Genomic DNA, 18,958 nt, shown 5'->3' on the forward strand with positions numbered 1-18,958 from the left:
ATCCCTCCATCCGCCTGGGTGCCCCCCAGGTTTTGGGGTCGCTGTTCCTGGACAAGTCCCACCCTGGGGACACGGCTGGGAGTGGCTGGGGCATCCCAAGGGGGAGGCATCGGGGAAAAAGGGACAAACCCCAGGAAAATGGGAACTCTCTGAAGGCTCTGGTGGGGTCCGATGGTGTCTGCTCCTCTTCTCTCCCACCACTGCCAGTTTCTGTTTTTCCCCATAGGAATGATCCAGTTGGGACATAATAATTAAATTAATGATTAAAACCTCACTCAACCCTGAGTGAGGTCCCAGGGCTGAGAGAAAACCCAAGGCACGAGGAAACGATGATGGAGGAAAAGGGCGGAGAATAATCCCTATTTTTCACTCTCCTTTGATCCCTGCTCCCTCTGTTTCATGGAGCCATGGACGCCCTCTGAGGTTTGTGGGGGTTTTTAGGAGTTTAAAGGAATTTTAAGGCACGGCTGGGGGCACCGAGCATCCCTTTGGGGACATCAGGGGGCCGGTCCCCAGCTCTGCCTCCCTCCCCCTCACAGGGGTGGCTCCTGCAGCCTCACCAGGCCGAATTAAAATGCAAATATGTCCCTGCCTGCTGGGGACAGATAGGGAACCTCTAAACAGGGAAAAGGCAGCGGGAACAAGCACAGGGAGCGCCGAGGGGACCTGGGAGAGAGCGGCTTTTTCCATTATTTCCCCTTTTTTCCTCCTTTCCGTGGCACTCGGCTGTTTGGCTGGGGATTATTTAACGGGATCTGAAGCAGTCGAGGGGTTTGGGGTAGCACAGGGGGGTTTGGGGTTTGTCCCCGTGGGTGCCACCAGCCCGCAGCTGCGGCTTCCATCTCCCAATCTCCAACAGCTCTCTGGGGCCTTTTTAAAAATTATTATTATTATGTCCCAACTGGATCATTCCCATGGGAAAGAAAATGAAAAATAAACAGGCAGTGGTAGGAGTGGAGACACCATCAGGGCCTTCAGAGAGTTCCCATTTTCCTGGGGCTTGTCCCTGGGCGTTCTGCATTTGCTGACGGACTTCCAGGGCATGGGGAGCCTGGAAAAATTGGTGGGGAGCTGCTTTCCTGGTGTTCCTAATTCCCAGAGGGATTGTTTGAGGGCTGGGATGGTGGGTGGGACTCAGGGGTGTGGATTTAGGGGTGTCTGGAAGTGTACCCCTGCCCCTGAGCAAAGCCTTTATATATTATACAGCCTTTATATATATATATATATATATTTATAATATTTATATTTATATTTATATATATATTATATATATAAATAAATATATATTTATATATTTATATATATAAAATACATCTACATATAGAAAATATATATAAAAATATAAAAATATAAATATAAAAAATATATAGATATATAAATATATAAAAATATATAAATATAAAATATAAATATATATAATAGAAATTTATATAAAATATAAATTATAAATATATATTTTTTATGTAAAATGTTTACTATTTTTGGTTTTTTATTTTTATTTTTTAATTTATATGAATCTATATATTTCTATTTTTTATAGATTTCTATTTTTATAGATTTCTATTTTTATATATTTATATATATTATATTTTTTATATATTTATATGTTATATATTTCTATTTTATATATATTTATATAAAATATAAATATATAGAAATAAATAGATGCATATAAATTTTAAAATAAAAATATAAAAATATAAAAATAAATCTATCTATATATAAATAAATATACATAAAAATAAATATACACACACACACACATTATGGATGCATATATATGTATAAATTCTAAATACATCCATATGGATGAAGGATAAATATCCACATCTAAAGGCACCAATAAATTGATGGAGCTACAGAGAAAGCTTTGCTCTCTTCACCCTGGTCCCTCACCCAGGAATGACTGGAATCAGGGATCCTGGGATGCTGGGAATTGCCTGGAGGAGGTGCCGGGGGGTGCAGGACACGGACTGGGGGCACACGGCCCTGAGAGCATCCTCAGCCCCTACAGACACCGTGGGTGCCGCCTTCCCAAGGGTTCCTGCGTGCTGGATCCATCAGCTGGGACGGGAGCTGACGGGCTGGAAAACCGCTGCTGCTGCTTGGTGTCAGACCTCGGGCTTGGCTACGGCTGGGCCAGCAGCCAGAAGGAGTGGGAAAACCTGGCAGTGGGCACAGCCCGTGCCAAGCCTGCCCGAGCTGCCTGTGGATCCGTCCCTGTCGTCCCCATCTTGCACCTCCGCAGCCCCAGGACGCGCTCATGGACCGGAGTCAGGCGCTGCCAGCTCTTATTACACTTAGAAAATTTTATTCCACCCTTTTCTGACCTTTCCCCACTTCTTTTTCTTCCCTTTTCAATCCCCCCCCCTCCCGCCCCCCACGAATATTCATTTATGTTAATTTGAGCGAGGAGTTCCAGGCAGGGGAGGCAGCTGAGTTAATTTTCCTGCTCAGAGCCACTATCAGCTCCGTGGCTGGTTCAGATAAGGGGGCAGAGTAAAAACCAACCCCCTGCATGCCCTGCCTGCCCCCCGAGCACGTCTCAAACCTGCATTCATATATTTATGGATATATATGGATATAGGAAACCAGCACGGAGCTCTCAGGTAAATTTTAAGGCCACCCAGGGGAGAAACTTTCCCAGCCCCAAAACTGAGCAACTCCTTAAAGAGGCTGTTGAGACACCACCCACCACCCCGAACCACAGCTCTCCTGCCAGGGAAACTGAGGCACAGGTGTGGCTATGGCATCACCTGCTCTCTGCCCACCAGACTGCCCAACAGAGGAGGATTTTGGAGGGGGAACCCTCAAATCCACAGCTTTGACCCCAAAATGCTCGGTCAAAGCTGAGCCAGCCCCCAGCCGACCCCACAGCCACCAGGGCTCAACCCCAAACCCCCTGGGAGCCGCCACCCAGGGCACCACAGCAGAGACAGGGCCGTGACAGTGCTGCCACTTTGCTTTTTGTTCCATTTTTTTCCTTTTCTGGTCTTTTATTTAAGAAAAAAAACTGAAAAAAAAAATAAAACGAAAAAAAGAAAAAAAAAAAAAAAGAGACACAGTGGTGGGTAACTTTTGATCCAGAAATAATCCGCTGCCAGCCTCCACCGGGTGATGCCAGGGTGTCCCTGTCCCCACATGCTCAGTGCCCGTGGGGACAAGTGCACAGCCCAGGGTCCCCAACCTGCCAGCCCTGGTACCCCGGTGTCCCCTCCAGGCCGAGGGTGCTCTGCACCGGGCTGGGAGATGGCGTGGCCCTGGACTGGGGGGTCCCCTGGGTGAGCCAGGGGGGACTGGGAGGTGCCACCAGCACGGGGAGGCCGGGAGGCATCGGGTTACGGCAGTCAGAAGGCACCACACAGGCTGAGCCTGGCCCCGGGCATCCCTGCTGGGCTGGCACTGGGGGAGCTGGGCTGGCACTGGGACACACAGGCCAGGTCCCATCGAGGGTGTCCCCGTGGCACTGGGAAGCCCCTGCACCGCGTTGCCATCCCAGAGCCACATTCCAACACTGGGAGGGGGCAGAAACCCATGGCTGGCCCTGGAGGCCCCAGTGGGGCTGTGGGGCGGGGGGGCCGAGCACTGGCCCCATGGCTGGGACAGAGGGACAGGCAGGGTGGGCAGCAAACGTGCTGGTCACCCCCAAAGTGCCCCAGGCAGCCAGGGACTGGGGCTGGTCACCCCCAAAGTGCTCCAGGTAGCCAGGGAGTGAGTGGGGCACACCGGGAATTTGGGGCTGGGTCACAGCAGGCGATGGGGACAGCAGTGCTCCGGGCCCGTGGCCATGGTGTCCCCAACTCTTGCCTCACCCAGCATCACCCAGTGTTGGCCAACGTCCCAAAAGCCATCGGGGTGACCCAGCACTCACCTCCAAAACTGTGCAGCTGAGCGCAGCAAAGGCTGGGGGAGGCCCTCTGGAAGCCCTCGCCCACCACCTCCCTGCTGGGCTCCGGGGAGAAATGGGATCTCTCCCCTCTCCCAGCCCCTTCCCGGCAGCACCCACAGCCTCCTCCTGCCCGGCCACACGCACGCCCCGAGCTGTGACCCCGTCCCCTCGCTGGGGGGCCACGCGTGTGCTGCTGCCTCCCCTGGGAAAACCAGTGGGGAAAGGGCGAGAACAGAAAAGAGGCGTCCCCGGGGGTGCCTTTGGACGGGGTGAGGATGTGAGATGTGCGGAACAAGGAGCCGGACGCGGGTGTCCGGCCCCGGAGAAGCGTGGTGGCGTGGCGTGGCACGGCGTGGCGTGGCGTGGCACAGCGTGGCAGCCCCTCCCTCCCGCCCGTCCCTGCTGCCCCTGCGTTAAGCGATCTCTTTGATCCTGCAGATGTAGTTGTGAAGCTCCTCGGGGTCCTGCAGCCCCATGTCCTGGCACACCCACTCCAAGTCCTCCTCATCGGCAATGGGGATGGAGTTGTAGGCCAGCTCGTCCGAGGGCATGGTGGCGAAGGTGGTGAATTTCACCCGCTTCCGTTTGGAGGTGGGTGAGTTGAGCGGGTCCTCGCTCTGGTCCCGCGTGGAGCCCCCCGAGGAGCCGTCCCCGCGCCCATGCACCTGGCTCTGCACGCTGGTCTGCGAGCTCCCGCTGCTGTGGTGGTCCCCGTGGCAGCAAGTCTGCACATTTTCCAGCGGGTTCCCCGGGCTCTCGGGCTGTGGGGAGAGGTCATTGTGAGCCCGCAAGGGCTGCCCGTTGCCCAGGAAGACCCAGTGGTGGGAGTGGTCCATGTTGGTCTGGCCTTCCGGCGGGATGCGCTTGTGCCGGTACTTCAGCACAAAGACGATGCAGTTGATGAGGAAGACCAAGATGGCCAGACAGAAGACGCCCAGCAGGGCATACATCCCAATCTCCAGGTCCGTCAGCCCCCGTGTCACCTGCACGAAGCCGGTGGGGATGGTGGGGAAGTCCTCGGTGGGGTGAGATGCGCTGGACATCCGGCTGTCCTCGCTCGGGTCCGCTTTCCTGTCCACCTCTGCCCGCAGGGTGGTGCTTGCCCCCGCCTCGCCCAGCCCCGGCCTGCTGGGCACGTGGTCGTAGTCGTAGGTGGGGTCCTCCTCGGACCCGAAATGGACGCGCACAGTGGCCAAGGCCGTGAAGAGGACGCTCTTGCGCTTGGTCTTCTGGCAGCTCTCGCAGATGACCAGCTCCGCCCGCAGCAGCTCCCCTGCGCCCTCGCTCTCCGCCACCACCAAGGGGAACGCCCGGTCCTGGGTCACCGACACCACCTTCTCGTCCAGGCTGCTCACCACCAGGTTGTAGTCCTTGGGGTCATAGAGGGACAGGGGCGCCGTGGTGCCGTCGCTGTAGGAAATCCACAGGCTCAGCAGCGCTTCCTGCGGGACCAACACAGGCACCGGTTGCCCAGCAGGAGGCCAGTCCCACCTGCACCCCTTTGTCCATCCTCCCGTCCACCTCTCCATCCTTCTCTCCATCCAATTCACCCTTTATCCCTCCATTATCCGTCTTGTTCCAACCATTCCCTGATTTTTCTCCTTAGCCTACTCTTCCCTCCATGTTCCCCGTGCTTGCCCAGGCTCATCCCAAATCCCAGATGTGGCTACCAGGGCTGGGCCAGGAGCTGCATAGGATTCCATCCCTCCCCCTCCATCCCCATGGTTGTCCCCAGGCTTGGATCACAGGTCTCTGTGAAGGTTTCTGGGGTGTTTTGGGGTCACCAGGGTGTCATGAGGACACCGGGTGCTGTGAGGGCCAGAGTGTGGGCAGGATTTGGGAGGAGGGGGTTGCACCCCAAAATCCCCCCCAAGCCTGGATGCCCCCCCGGCCTCACCTGCTTGAAAAAGCTCAGGGTTTGCTGCACGGATGTGCGGGCGATGATGGTGTGGCTGTTGCCAGGGCTGGGATGGAGGGACAGCGAGAGGCTGGAGACCACCTGGGCCTTCAGGTCCGTGATGCTGACCTTCTCCTCCGCCACCGTCACCAGCGTCTCGCCCAGCACCGCCTCCACCAGCGGGGACACCACCTGCAGGGGTCGAGGTGCCTGTCACCGCCTGCCACCCCCAGCCAGGCTGGCAGAGGTGGGGAAAGGTGGCCAGGGGTACCTTGAAGAGGGTCGTGCCCGGCTCCCGCCCGGCCAGCGTGGAGCTGTCCACCATGTGGGCCACCCGCGGGTCGTCCACGCGCATGAAGTCGCTGACCAGGTTGGTGACCTCCACCAGCCAGTCGGGCCCCAGCATGGTGACCACCTGGCCCGTGCCCTCGGCCGCCGTGGTGTGGAACTGGGTGAAGACCTGCAGCGTGGAGTGCTGGTACTGCAGGGCACAGCCCCGGCTCTGCTTCCGCTCCTCCTCGTCCTCCTCGTGCTCGCTGTCCCGCACCGACCTGCGGGATGGATGGATGGACGGATGGATGGATGGGACAGTGGGTGGGCAGTGCTGCCAAGCTCGCCATGCCACGGCTCTTCAGCTCCCTCAGGAAAGGTGGCCAAGCAGGAAAAAATGTGATGTCACCAAAAAATGGTGGCTCCTGGGCCAGGAGGGGCTGTCCAGGAGGGTTCACGGGATTTAGCAGGATGTGGTAACGGCAGGGTCACCAGCAGCTCTGCCCACTAAACAGCTGAGAGGACAAGGTATCTGCTTGGGATGGACACCTGGAGGTCTCTAGACAACAAAAAAGGCACTTTGGAGCTTGGCTGTTCCCAGTTTCATCCAGGGAACTTTTGATGACTGCCAAGGAGGGATGTTCTCCACCAACCTCCCTGTGAAACTTTTCTCCTTCCCCATAACCTGTGTCCATGACCTCTCACCTTTCCACCGAGGACCCCTGAGATGCCTTTGTCTCCACCACCTTTAAAACCTCCTCATGAAGTCACTGAGCAAGGCAATCAACCCATGACCACCACCTCCACCTCGCCTTCTCTGGGCTGGCCAGCACGGCTCCGCAGCACCCACCTCCTGTCCGGCAGGATGGGCACCCTCCAGCCCTTGACTTGGCTCAGCCGGGCGTCCGAGAGCTCGATGTGCAGGGGTAGTTTGGGCACCCACACCGTCATCTCCAGCGGGGCCGACAGGTGCTCGTAGTTGAAGGTGACCCGGGCGCTCATGGAGCCCCGCGACTCCTTCCCGCTGACGAAGACGTAGTCGCAGCTGCTGGAAACCTGTGGGACAAGAGAGGATGGGAATGGTCCTGTAGACACAGCAGAGATCCCAGCAGGAGGCTGGATGTGCTGGAGGAGCAGAACTTCACCCGGCATGAATCCAGTTCATGCCTCACCTGGAGCAGGGATGCTCCCTCCTCCTGGAGATCCTGCTCAGAGGGAGATCCACACCCCGTGTCCACCACGCAAAGTGTCCCCTGACCCTGGTCCTCCTGAGGCACAGATCTGTGTCCACCACGCAAAGTGTCCCCTGACCCAGCTCCTCCTGCCAGCCCTCACTCTCTCCCACCTCCACCAAGAACCTCCACCAAGAACCTCCACGTGGCGCCTCAGTTCCCCTTTGGCCTCCACACTGGATTGTCCCTGAGCTAGAGGCACCCATGGGTGCTTCACAGAGGTTGCAAATTGCTCAACCTGGAAATTCGCCCCAAAATCCCCTCCAGAGGGCACATGCAGCAAGCACAGCCCCACCACGTGCCCATACCCACCAGTGCCTTGTCCCTGTCCCTCCTGCTCACCCCAGAGCGAGATTCCTGCGGTCTGACTGAACCCTCCTGTTCCTCTTCTCCCTCCTCCCCTTTTAATTCCCACTTATGCAAATGCCATCAGCGAAATCCGCTATAAAACAAATCCATCCTGCGGGGAGTCACTCATTAAGGAGCCAATTAAGGAGCTCAGGGGACACCAGGGCAGCATCTCCCAGGGTTTGAGCTCGGGTCACCAGTCAACAGCTCCTTCCCAGCCGGGGTGGCAGGAGACAACCAGAAAGGGACTCCAACCTCTCACCTGCAGCAGCCCTGTGGCCCAGCCCTGATCTCCTGTCAGGGACTGCATCTGATTTGTTGGATGTTGGAGAAGAGAAGAACTCGTTTGCTCAGCCAGCAGCACTGAGCAGCTCACCAGTGCAGAAGAGCTGATTTCCAGCATCAGAGAATCCCTGGATTCTCTGATGGCTGATAAAGGGTTGAGGCCAGGCTGCAGGAGGCTGGCAGCATCCCTGTCTCTCTGCCAACCTATTCCTTGAGCACCTGTGGGCAACCAGATGCAGGAATTTTGCATTTCTGAGCCCACAGCAGGGTTTGACTTCTGCAACAGCTCCAGGAGCCCTCTGCAAAGGTGTTGGTGGTCCCCTGGGGCTGGTGGAGGAGTCAGAGCCCAGGATGTCTCCTTGGGATGTCCCTGCTCCCTGAGCACTGGAGGGAAGGGCGACGCAGGAGGGTTTGTTCCTCGTCTTCCCATCAGAGGTACCAGCTCAGCAAGTCTGACAAGGCAATCTCATCTGTGGCGAGGCAGCGCCTGAATAAAGATGAGCTCCCGGGTGAATCCTGCAGCCGAGGATCTCTGGATATTGTGCCATTTATCACAATAAACACGATGGGCTCTGCTGGTGTTACCTTGGCTAATAAACCCCCCGGCACCTTCCTCTGGGCACCACTTGCTTTGCAGCCAGGGAGGGGGGCTGAAACTATGACAACAAAAAATCCCTGCACGCCAGGCCTGTCCCGAAGATGGAGTGACTGCAGATTAGCTCGGAAATGAAGCTTGTGCGAGGAAACTTCCCGGATTTACGGCGAGGTGTCAGGAAGAGAGAGGCTGAGGGCTGCCTGGGCTCCCAGCCAAGGCACCGCTGCCTCTGCTGCTGTGGCCAGGAGTTCCTTGCTTGGCACGGGGATAAGTGTGGGATCGAGGGGGACACACGTTCTCCAAGGCCCCCGGGAGTGGGAAGAGCCACCACGGTGCTGGCGGTGGCTGTGGGTGAGCAGGGTTCCTGAGGATCAATCCCACTGAGCTCCTGGGGGGTTCTCCAGGGGATGTGCAGTGTGGGGTTCTCAGAAAGGTCACACACAGGTGAGATCGAGCATCTCCCACTGAGCGCCGCTGGCAGCAGAGGTGGCCCTTCCACTCCCTGCGTGTCCCTCGACAACCCCCAAAGTCACCACGTTTTAAAAATAGCGGGTGGTTTCTACACTCCCCTGAGTGATGATGTCCTCCTGGACACCTTTGTCAACCTGTGCCACCACAGAAGGGGACGAGGATGACAACTCCCACTCATACTCTCCCACCACATCCTTCAGAGCCATGTCCACACCAATCCCAGGACAAATTCCACATTACACAAGAGAGCAACCACCGGGGAGCCACACCAGAGCAGGGAGAGGCAGCTCGCCAGCCCGCCCTCACGTTAAATTATTTACAGTAACAGATAGCACATCCCACTCCGTAAGCTGTGATTTATGGAGCAGGTTTAGAGCTCTGACACCGCAATCATCCTCCCCGATCTCAGCAGGTAACTGAGAGGCTCCCTTGGAAATGAAGCTCCAACACAAACACCAAATAACTCAGCGAGAAATTGTGCAGGGCTCCGAGCGGGATGAGAGCCGGGGCCGGAGGGCTGCTCCCTGCATTATTCATCCCAGCTCCTGGGCATGTGCCTGCTCCCCCCAGGCCTGGGGACAGAGTGTAAATAGATTTATGAGCAGAAAGGCAGCACATTAAACAGTTTAAGTGTCTTGGAGTCCATCCTGAAGTGTATTATTGCTCCAGTGTTTTATCACGCTGGGGAGGACTGGGCTCCATAAATTAGAGCCGGTGTTGTAAATCCCATGGATCTGAGTTTCAGTCGAGAGCTTGGGTGAGCACTTTGTGGCACTGGATGTCCCCCATGGTGCGTGACACGGCCCCGTGGACAGCAAACCCCAGCAGGGACAGGGATCTGCCATCACCCCTGTGGCAAAGGGGAGAGGGGCTACAGCCCCCCAGAGAATCCAGACCCCTTCCCTGCCTCTGCCCAACCCAGCAGGATCATGGAAAGGGAGAGCTGGCTGGGTGCACGCAGGGAGAGGGGTGGGAGGTGTTCGGGAGAAGGGAATGATGTCTGGGGGCGGATGGATGGATGGAAATGGTGGCAGAGTGACATGGGCAGGTGGGCAGATGGATTTATTCAGGGATGGAGAAATCTATATGGATGAACAGGGCTGGTGATGGAAAAGTCGGAGGGTTTGAGTACCAGGGGCTGCCTCAGTGGCTGGGGCAGGGAGCCTTTGGCATTGGCCCCTTCAGCACCTCTCCCATCTGGATCTTCCCCCTCAGCTCTTCTTTCCCCTCCATCATTCCCAGCTTCCATCTCACCAGTCCCCAGCCCAGCAGCTGATCCAGTCGGGACAGAAATGTCACTCCAAGGCCGAGTGTGGGCACCGATGGGGCCGTGCAGCTCAGCCCATGAGGTGACATTTCCCCTTATCAGCACCAGGTGTTGTGATAACCTGCAGTTACTGCTGCTGCCTGCTGCCAGTGTTGGAGCATCCCGTGGCCTCTCTGGGGACAGTGACAAAGTGTCTTGTCCTTCTCCTGGCAGACCCCAGGGAGAAGCTTGCATGGACTGGAGCCACCAAGGGGATGATGCTTGGTTTGGGTGGGGTTGTGAGCCACATCAGCTCGGATCCACATCGGGGTCAGGAGAACCCCAGCCCCTTGTGAGGGTCACAGAAGTCCCCTCCCCACACCCACCTTGATGATGTCCTCGTTGTTGGACTTGCACTCCACCATGGCTGAGACATCCACGATGACGCCGCTCAGCTCGATGGCAATGACCTTCACGGGAATGGCCACCGTGCGCCCCGTCAGGATGGCCGTGTTGATGATCTCCGTGTCCTGGGGGTGGCACAGAAAGGGCACCATCATGTAAGAGGGCAGCTTGTCCCATCTGGGGCAGGGAAGGACCTGGGTGTGGGTGGGATGGATGGATGGATGGATGATGGATCGATGGATGGATGGATGGATGGATGCAGAGATGGATGGATAGATGGATGGAGAGATGGATGATGGATGGATGATGGATGGATGGAGAGGTGCTATAGGGCAGGTGGGCAATCCCTCAGGGGTCCCAACCCCTCAGAGCAGGTAACACCTGAGGGCATGAACTTGCTCACCATGGCCAGGGGCACAATGGCCCTGATGTCCCTCTGGATGACTGTCAGCTCCGTGACCACCTTCTCCAGGTCTGGCGGGGGGTTGCGGCCGCGGTAGTCGATGTGCCACATGATGCGGCGTGTCACTGACTGGCTCGTGAAGTTCTCCATCTCGAAATCCAGCTGCATGATCTCCGACGAGGAGTCCCCATCCCTGGGCAGGGGGACAGCAGGAGGGGACACGGTGAGGTGGCTGTCCCAGGTCCCACAGACACACCAGGATAAGCGCCAGGCCGTCCACAGACTCCCCAGCAGGTGCCCTTGGTGTCCCCAGGCACAAGGGGGACTGTGCAGTGGGTGCCACCCAAACCCAGCAGCCCGGACCCCCACCACTGCCAGGGGCTGCTCCGATGGGATCCTGCAGATTCCCATGGCAATCTCCCCAGTGGGAGAGAGAAATGTTTTTCACCGCCTCTGCCAGCAGGACAAGAACACCTCATCAGCTCTGCCAGGGCTGCTGGGTGACATCACAGGGTGAGCGTGTGGCCACGGCCTCGGGGGACAGTGGGTGGCTGCAGGTGCTGCAGGCCTTGTCTCCCTGACTGTCTTCCCAACAGCATGGATGGATTTATTGCTCCTGCCTAGACACTCATGTCCCACAGGTCAGATCCCACATGTCCCACACCCAGATCGCAGATGTCCCATAGATCAGATCCCAAATGTCCCACAGGTCAGATCCTATGTGTCCCATAGATCAGATCCCATGTGTCCCACAGGTCAGATCCCAAATGTCCCACAGATCAGATCCCATGTGTCCCACACCCAGATCGCAAATGTCCCACAGGTCAGATCCGAAATGTCCCACATGTCAGATCCCAGAGCACTCAGGAATGACAAATAAATGTCAACACAGCAGCCCAGCCCAAGCTGTTGATTTTAAAGCCCCTTCCAAGGGGATTCCATGGGGAAACTGAGGCACAGGAGAAAGAGGTCCAAGCCCAGGCAGGAGCTGGGACAGAGCTGGGATTTGGGGCTGGGCCATCCCCCAGCCTGTGAGGAAGGAGGGGCAGGGGTCAGGGGAGGTGGACAGAGCCAGCAGGGGAGAACAGCCCCGGGACCGTCAGCTCAGCAAACACACCCAAATTAATGCCAGGGCTGGGGACAGCAGGACAGGGAGTGACCTCTGGGGTGTCCCCGAGGCAGGACAGGGTGTAGAGGATGCCAAACCCAGGATATGGTGCCAGGCTGAGGGGACAAGTTGGTGACCGTCTGCATCACGGCTTGGACACAACCTTACAGCAGCACCACCAATTACTCGCATGCCCCATCCCTACAACCAAATCTCCCCGGAGCTGATCCTGCCCTCACAGCTCTGCCCACCGGCAAATCCTTGGGGAAGCTCAGGGTTCAACCCTGCCCCGAGCCGGACTTCACTGCTCCAAAAAACTGAACACCCCTGGCAGAAACCCCAGAGCCCCCCCAAACCACAGCACCGTTAAAAGCCCCCGCAGAGCCAGCGGGGCGGGGAGGGAAAGTGGAATTGCAGTGGAAGGGAAGCCAGGACTGGCTCCGCTTTCATCTCGGCGCAGCAGCAATTGAGAAGGTCCCATCGATCTGGGGTACAGGACACAGCCAGGTTTCTCTCTGATCAATATCTAAATGAGTGAGAGGGAGCAGGGAGAGAGGAGAGCGAGAAGCTGGAGCTGCTCCAGACCATGGCAAGCCCCGATCCCTGATCCCTGCTCCCCGAGCCCACAGCAGCTGTGATGGGCTTTGTAGTGGAGCTGATCCACGAGGGCTGGTGGGGTCTTGCTGTGCCCCCAAGGCAGGTTTGGGGGTTCAAGGCAGTTCACCAAAGGCCACGGGGTGTGAAAAGCAGATTTGGCTGCTCTCCCAGTGCCAGGAGTACCCAACCCAGTTGGGAAGGGGCAGGTCCAAAGGCAAAGCAGAGCCAGGGGTGCTGTGGCAAAGGGACTTCTCGCCGTGGGGTGCCCTGAGGTGTCCCAGGAGCGCTGCCAGGCCCAGCCGCCACCCTCTGCCCTGCCCCAGCACCGTCTGCTCTGAACAGAGGCAACAGCCAGGCTGCTCACATGGGGGGAACCACTCAGGATGCAGCTTCTGGGGTGCAAAACACCCCAAAATGGCCCTTCTGACCCCAACGCTCAGGGCTCTCAGCCCCTCCCTGCACAGCCAGCGCTGCCAAAAGCCCCCAGAGCCCCAGCGCAGCAACTCCTCTGTTTGCACAGCCCCGAGGGCAGCACGGCGCGGAGTCATTCATCCTCTCCGTTCCGTTAATATTTGATGGAGTTGTTTGTCTAAAAGGTGATTGTAATCACTTTAAATTCCTCCCCCGTCTCTAACCTTTGCAGGCTGATTGGAAGCAGCGCTGGCAGCGGCAGAGGGGGAAGGGGGAGAGGATCCGGCTGCTGCCAGCTCTGCTCTCCTGGGCTGCGGGGTGGGCGTGCAGGGGACAGGGGGCTGGTGGCCCTGGGGACACGCCAGGATCAGCCAGGCTGCGGCTTTGGACGCTGTGGGTGCATTTGCAGGGTGGGGGTGAAGGAAAATCCGCCCTCCTGGTAAGAAAAGGGCTCTGCAGAGCTTTGGGGGTCACACCAGAGCAGGCAGAGCTGAGGATCTCCTTTTTCCAGGAGTCTGGCCCCAGCTTCGCTCAGTTTTGGGGTGGGGGGACAGAGGTGTGGGGACATTTCCATCACAGAGGGCAGGAATGAGCACATCGAGGGGCTTTAACCCAGCTCCTGGAGACACTCGTGTCCCTTTTCCCAGTGACAGAAATGTCACTCTTGTGTTCCAGCACTTCAGAACCTTTCCTGCTGCTGGTTTTGACCCCGTGCCCATCCCAGCCCTCGCCTGCCATGTCCTGCCAGTCTCACATCTCCCCTTCTTCAGGCTGAGCACCCTCTGGGGTCTCAGCTTGGCTTTGTGGGTCTTTTCTCCTGCAGATCGCTCTCATTTCCATCTCCAGGGCTCTCCTCAATGGACCTGAGCCTTTCCCAGAGCCCCAGGAATGTGTGAGCAGGGTAGAACTGCCCAGCTCAGGTGCTGGCATGGATCCTGCTCCCCATCCAATGGTCATCCATCATTTTAGGGTTCAGGTGGGACCTTGCCTTGCTCCGCTGCCTTCCCGGAGGAGACACCAGGATGGACAGCAAAGAGCTGCTGCCTCTCACAGGGCAGAAATTCAATTTCTTAATTAAAAAATTAAAATTCCTCCACCCCAGACTACGGAATCCTCCATGGCTTCACAATTCACCTTAAAACCCTCCATTTCCCCTGCCAGCAGCCACGTGGCACCGCAGCCCCCCAGGGCAGGGGGTAAAGGGAGAACTGCTCCAGGCCAAATCCCAGCAACTTCCCTGGCATTCCCAGAGGTGCAGCCCTTACCTGGGCCCGGCCCCGTCTGCCCTGGACACGTCCACGGTGGCCGTGGAGTGTTTGCCACCCGTCAGCAGCTCCGAGCTCACCAGCCACTGCCCGCTCCTGGATTTGGTGCTCAGCAGGTTCACCCCTTTCTTGGCCTTCACCCTGCGGAGAGCGACAGTCAGGGATGGAGCCTCCCCCGGCGGCAGCCCTGGATCCCCTTGGATCCCCTGCCGTGGCACGGGAGGAGTTTTACCCCTGATCCCTTCAGGCTGTGGGAAGCATCATCCAGGCTGGCAGCAGCAGCCCGCTCCAGCTGCTCTTTTTCATGGCATTTTGTCTCTCCAATGACCCCTCCAGCAGGATTTTGACCTCCCAGCCCCAGTGCTGACCCAAGTGAGACTGGGCACCCCTGGGGCACAGGACACAAGAGCCTGGAGCACCACATCCCCCATCCTGGGGGCTCCCTGCTGCTCCAGAGGCCACAGGGACGTTTGTGAGTGCCCTTTGAAGAGGTGTGGCCAGCCCTTGTGTCCCCATCTTTAGGGACACGCAGCGATGGGGGTCCCCTCTGCTCACCGGCCCACACTGGGGTGCCCAGCACCTCCTGCCCACCGCCCCATTCGGCTCCCGCGTGGCAGGAGGAGGGGACATGGGGCACAGCAGCCCCACGGCCATGCCACGCCTTGTCCCCAGAGTGGCTGGCAATAAACCCAGAGCTGCCGGCAGAATCCCAGTGCGACTGGGAACACTGGGAGAGGACAGGCAGCAGCGCTAGTGCAGAGATGTCCTGCATGGACAGCCCTCCCCTTTTCTCCAGGAAGCTCCCACTGCAAAACCGCATTCCAGATATTCCTCCAGCCCTGCTTCCAGATCTGCTCCAGCCTCCAGCAGACCCCACAAACACCACTCCCTCCCAACCCACGCCCCCATGCCCACAGCTGCCTTTTCCCAACCATCCCCTGGAGAAGGGAAGCGGGAACATCCCCAGGCCCTCACCTGAGAGTGAAGTGCTCCACCGTGGAGTTGGACATCAGGTAGAGGAGGATGCTCAGCACCTCTCCAGGCTTCAGGGGCTTGTCGGGCAGGCGGATGAAGACGTTGCCGTCCAGGTGATGCTCCTGCAGGGCGGGCGCGGGCGGGGGCTGCAGGAGGCTGACGCTGCCGATGCGCAGCAGCGGGTGCTGCGTGGGACCCTCGGTGCGCGCCCCGCCGGCCCCGCGGCGAGCACCCGCATCCCCAAGGCACTGTCCGGCGCCGTCGGGTGCGTGCAGGGTGTAGTACAGCTCGGCCTGCTGGCTCTCCCCCGGCACCACCTCCAGGCTCTCGGGGCTCTTCCTCCTGCCCAGCGGCACGGCCGAGGGGCCGAACCAGGCGTGGGGCAGCTCGGCCTGCACCAGGCACATGGCCAGGCTGCCCCGCAGCCGGCACGAGCTCTTGAGCTCGCGGGCGTCGCGGAAGGCGTGGAGCCGCACGCAGGGCAGCCGGTCAGTCACGTCGAAGTCGTCCCAGTCCCGGCCGGCCACGTAGAAGAGCACTTGGACCACGGGCTGGCTGGCCACCAGCCGCGGCTGGACGATGAAGGCGCGCACCTTCCAGTTGACGGTGAGGCGGTCGGGCACCTCCAGGGTGCTGGAGGGCTGCAGGTGCTCCTTGGGCAGCACCAGCCCCGTGCTGAAGGGCCCCAGGGTGACGTTGAGGACAGGCAGCTCCTTGGTCTGGAAGACGACGAAGGGCTCGGAGCGCTGCAGAGGAGTGCTGCCGTTGCCCGCCGGGCTGGCTCCCAGCTCCTTGAGGAAGAAGGCCAGGCGGGTGTTGGACAAGCGGTAGCTGACGGGCAGCAGGATGGCACCAGGGGGCTCGGCGGGCTCGGGGCTGGGGGCTGGGCTCTTGGCGTGGGCTGAAAAGGGGGTGCAGAGTGGGGGTTAGCGTGGGGCATCCCCGTCTGGAACAGCTCCCAAGCAAGGAACACAGATCCAGGCCGGAGTGGCACAAGGAGGAGCTGGAGCTTCAGCCCCCAGACCTCTCAGAAGGGCAGCAAGAGCCTGGCTGGGTTTGTGTCCCACAAACCAAAAATGCGGGAGACCCCGGGACCCCGAGCAGGATTGTGCCTCCTGAAGGGTGGCACCAACCTCACCCAACACCCTCGGCGTGGCGCGGGGTGTCCAGGGTGTGTTGAAGCCACACCCAGCCTCATATTGTCCCAGGGGAGCCCGAAGCTCTGGTCACCCACCCCAGCACTGCCTGAACCAGCAAAGACCCTTTAACAGGAACAGGGATAACTGGCTTTATCCCAGCTTCATCCCAGCTTCATCCCAGCTTCATCCCAGCTTCCCAAGACACGGATGCTGACTTTCTCCATGGGCTCGTTACCGAAAGTTGGATCCAGGCTGACTTTTGGCTGGCAGATCCCACCACGTATTTATCATCATCAAGCCTTTCCTTCTGCATTCAGCCCCCAGATCACCCAGGGAAGGTGGCTAAAGCAGCCCCCAGACCCGCTCTGTCCCCACAGACTGCCTTAAGGGTGGTGTCACAGCCGGTCTGTCACCCGTCGCCCACCCCGGGGTGCCACCCGCATTGTGCGTGTCCCCAAAGCTGGCCCAGACCAAACTTTTCTAGACCTGGTGGAGAGGTGACGTGGATGATGTTGGTGGCCCCCTGTGCAAACCCCAGCAGCGCCCAGGGCCCTCTGGAAATCCAACTTTGTCCTTCATTTTGATCCCTTTTGCCTTAAAAAAAATTACTCCAGGACTGAGCAGAGCAGGGAGCCCCAACCAGTCGAGGGGCAGAGCTGCCCAAGCCCCTTGCAGGGATCCCGTTATCCCACTGCAAGCGAAGAGAAAACCCACGGAAATCTTCCTGGGAAAGGCGGCCGGCGCGGAGCCGGCGCCCGGCACGGGCTGTGCTGGCAGCTGCGGGATCCTGGAAGACATCTCAAGGTCTTTCCCTTCTCCAGCGGCTGCCAGGAATTCCCGGGAGGGCTGGATCCCGCCCGCTCCCCTCGGCTCCCCGCATCCGCCGTTCCCGGCGCTGATTGCAGCCGCTCCCAAGCGGCTCCCGAGCAGCGGAGTCCAAATTACGGGTGTCAGACGGCGAGGAAAGGTGTGGATGTGCCGGCTCCGCTCCCGGGAATGACTCAGCCCCCTTCCCCACGGGGGCTTTGGAGCGTGCCAGGACCCGGAGGCTTTTTCCAGCCGGGAAAGTGGCCCCAGACACTTTCCCCGGGGTTCAAGGGACGCAGGAACCCCCGGGCGAGCCTGGAAGTCTCTGCTGCGGGGCACAGGGGAGTTAAGCAGCTTAGAGGGCTCATTAAAGGATTAGCGCTGGGGACGGGACAGGCAGAATCCCCATCCCGGGATGGAAGCTGTCCAGGAGCCAGGTAGAGAATTCCCCGGGGCTGTGGGAATGCTGGGCCCAGCTCCAGCCCCTGCCACCCCATCCAGCTTGTCCTGCTTGTTTTCCCATCTCCCAGAGAGCCAGGAGCTGCAGGAGAGGTGCCAAACCCTGGAAAGCACCCATGGGTGCCCCTCTGCTCGGCAGTACCAGCGCTGAGGGGCTTTCTGCTCCTGCGACTCGTGGAAGTTGTTTTCTGTTGGGAAAGGTGAAGGTTGGCATGCTCCTGCCATGCCCGACAAGTGGAAAAGGGGAACTTTTTCCAAGGCGTGAGATTATTTGAGGAAAAGGATCCAGCAGCTGGAGCGACACGAGCTGGGCTGCTTGGGTGAGGGACAGGGGAAGGGGCTTTGCTCAACTTGAAACATCATCAGGCTTTATCCCTTCAAAATCTCCGGGGTTCGGAGCAGGATCAGGACATTTCACAGGGAAAACCCACCCCAAAGTCACCCAACTCAATGCCCAGCACAGCCCCGAGCAAAACCCATCCTGGAGGAGGTGCAAAATGCCCGGTGTCACCCTCGAGCGGGGGACAGGAGAAGCTCAGTGCCACCCCAGCGAGCACCCAGGGCCGGGCTGGCACGCACTGGGAGGGCTGAGGCAGCTGGGTTTGGGTGCAGTTTGGCCCCTTCAGCGCCCAGCTCCTTCCTCCTCCCGTGGGGATTCTCTGATGGGTAATGAGGGTTGTGCGCTGCAGGAAAGCCCCTCTCAGACTCGGTTTGGTGCTGCAGTGGGGACACCCAGGGTGGCCCTGTCGCCGAGCCGAGCTGCGGGGAGAGCCAGGGCCAGGCTGGGCTGGAGATTAATGGGATGGCCGTGATGAGTTGAGTGCCGGCGGATTGGCGGCACACAGGGAAGCGATTTCCTTCGCAGACAAAATGCATTTAAATGATGCTCTAATCTGTAGCCGGGAGGGGACGGGAGCGGCGCCGCCCTTGCCTGGCCGGGAACTAATCCTGCTAGGAGAGGGTCCAACCCAGCCACATCCAGCCTGGAGTGCGGGGAATCACAGCCGCGGGGGCAGGAGGGAAGGAGAAGGGAGGTGGGAGGTGCGTGGAGCTGGGGATGCAGGTGCTGGATGGGGAAAAGGGATAAATAAAGTGTCAGGGAGAGTAAAGGATGGATGGATGGATGGATGGATGGATGGATGGATGGATGGATGGA

The 18,958-nt window shown here is 58.7% G+C and overlaps 1 protein-coding gene across 1 annotated transcript in view; it reads right to left on the minus strand.

The window, feature by feature from the left end:
- Positions 1–3,676: 3,676 nt before the first annotated feature.
- Positions 3,677–18,958, minus strand: part of TMEM132E (transmembrane protein 132E) — a 23,576-nt gene continuing 8,294 nt past the window's right edge. Inside the window, exons 2-9 of the mRNA XM_042026059.1 lie at positions 15,398–16,298; positions 14,423–14,563; positions 11,042–11,234; positions 10,620–10,763; positions 6,907–7,112; positions 6,058–6,337; positions 5,787–5,978; positions 3,677–5,331 (exon numbers count right to left, since the gene is read on the minus strand). Coding sequence (XP_041881993.1) covers positions 4,303–5,331; positions 5,787–5,978; positions 6,058–6,337; positions 6,907–7,112; positions 10,620–10,763; positions 11,042–11,234; positions 14,423–14,563; positions 15,398–16,298 — 3,086 coding nt within the window. The 3' untranslated portion in view covers positions 3,677–4,302. The remainder of the gene's footprint in view (positions 5,332–5,786; positions 5,979–6,057; positions 6,338–6,906; positions 7,113–10,619; positions 10,764–11,041; positions 11,235–14,422; positions 14,564–15,397; positions 16,299–18,958) is intronic.

Source organism: Corvus kubaryi, unplaced genomic scaffold (assembly GCF_017639235.1).
Source record: "Corvus kubaryi isolate FWS band 111438036 unplaced genomic scaffold, C.kubaryi_AGA036_p1.0 37284, whole genome shotgun sequence".
In the NCBI taxonomy this organism is placed as follows: Eukaryota; Metazoa; Chordata; class Aves; order Passeriformes; family Corvidae; genus Corvus; species Corvus kubaryi.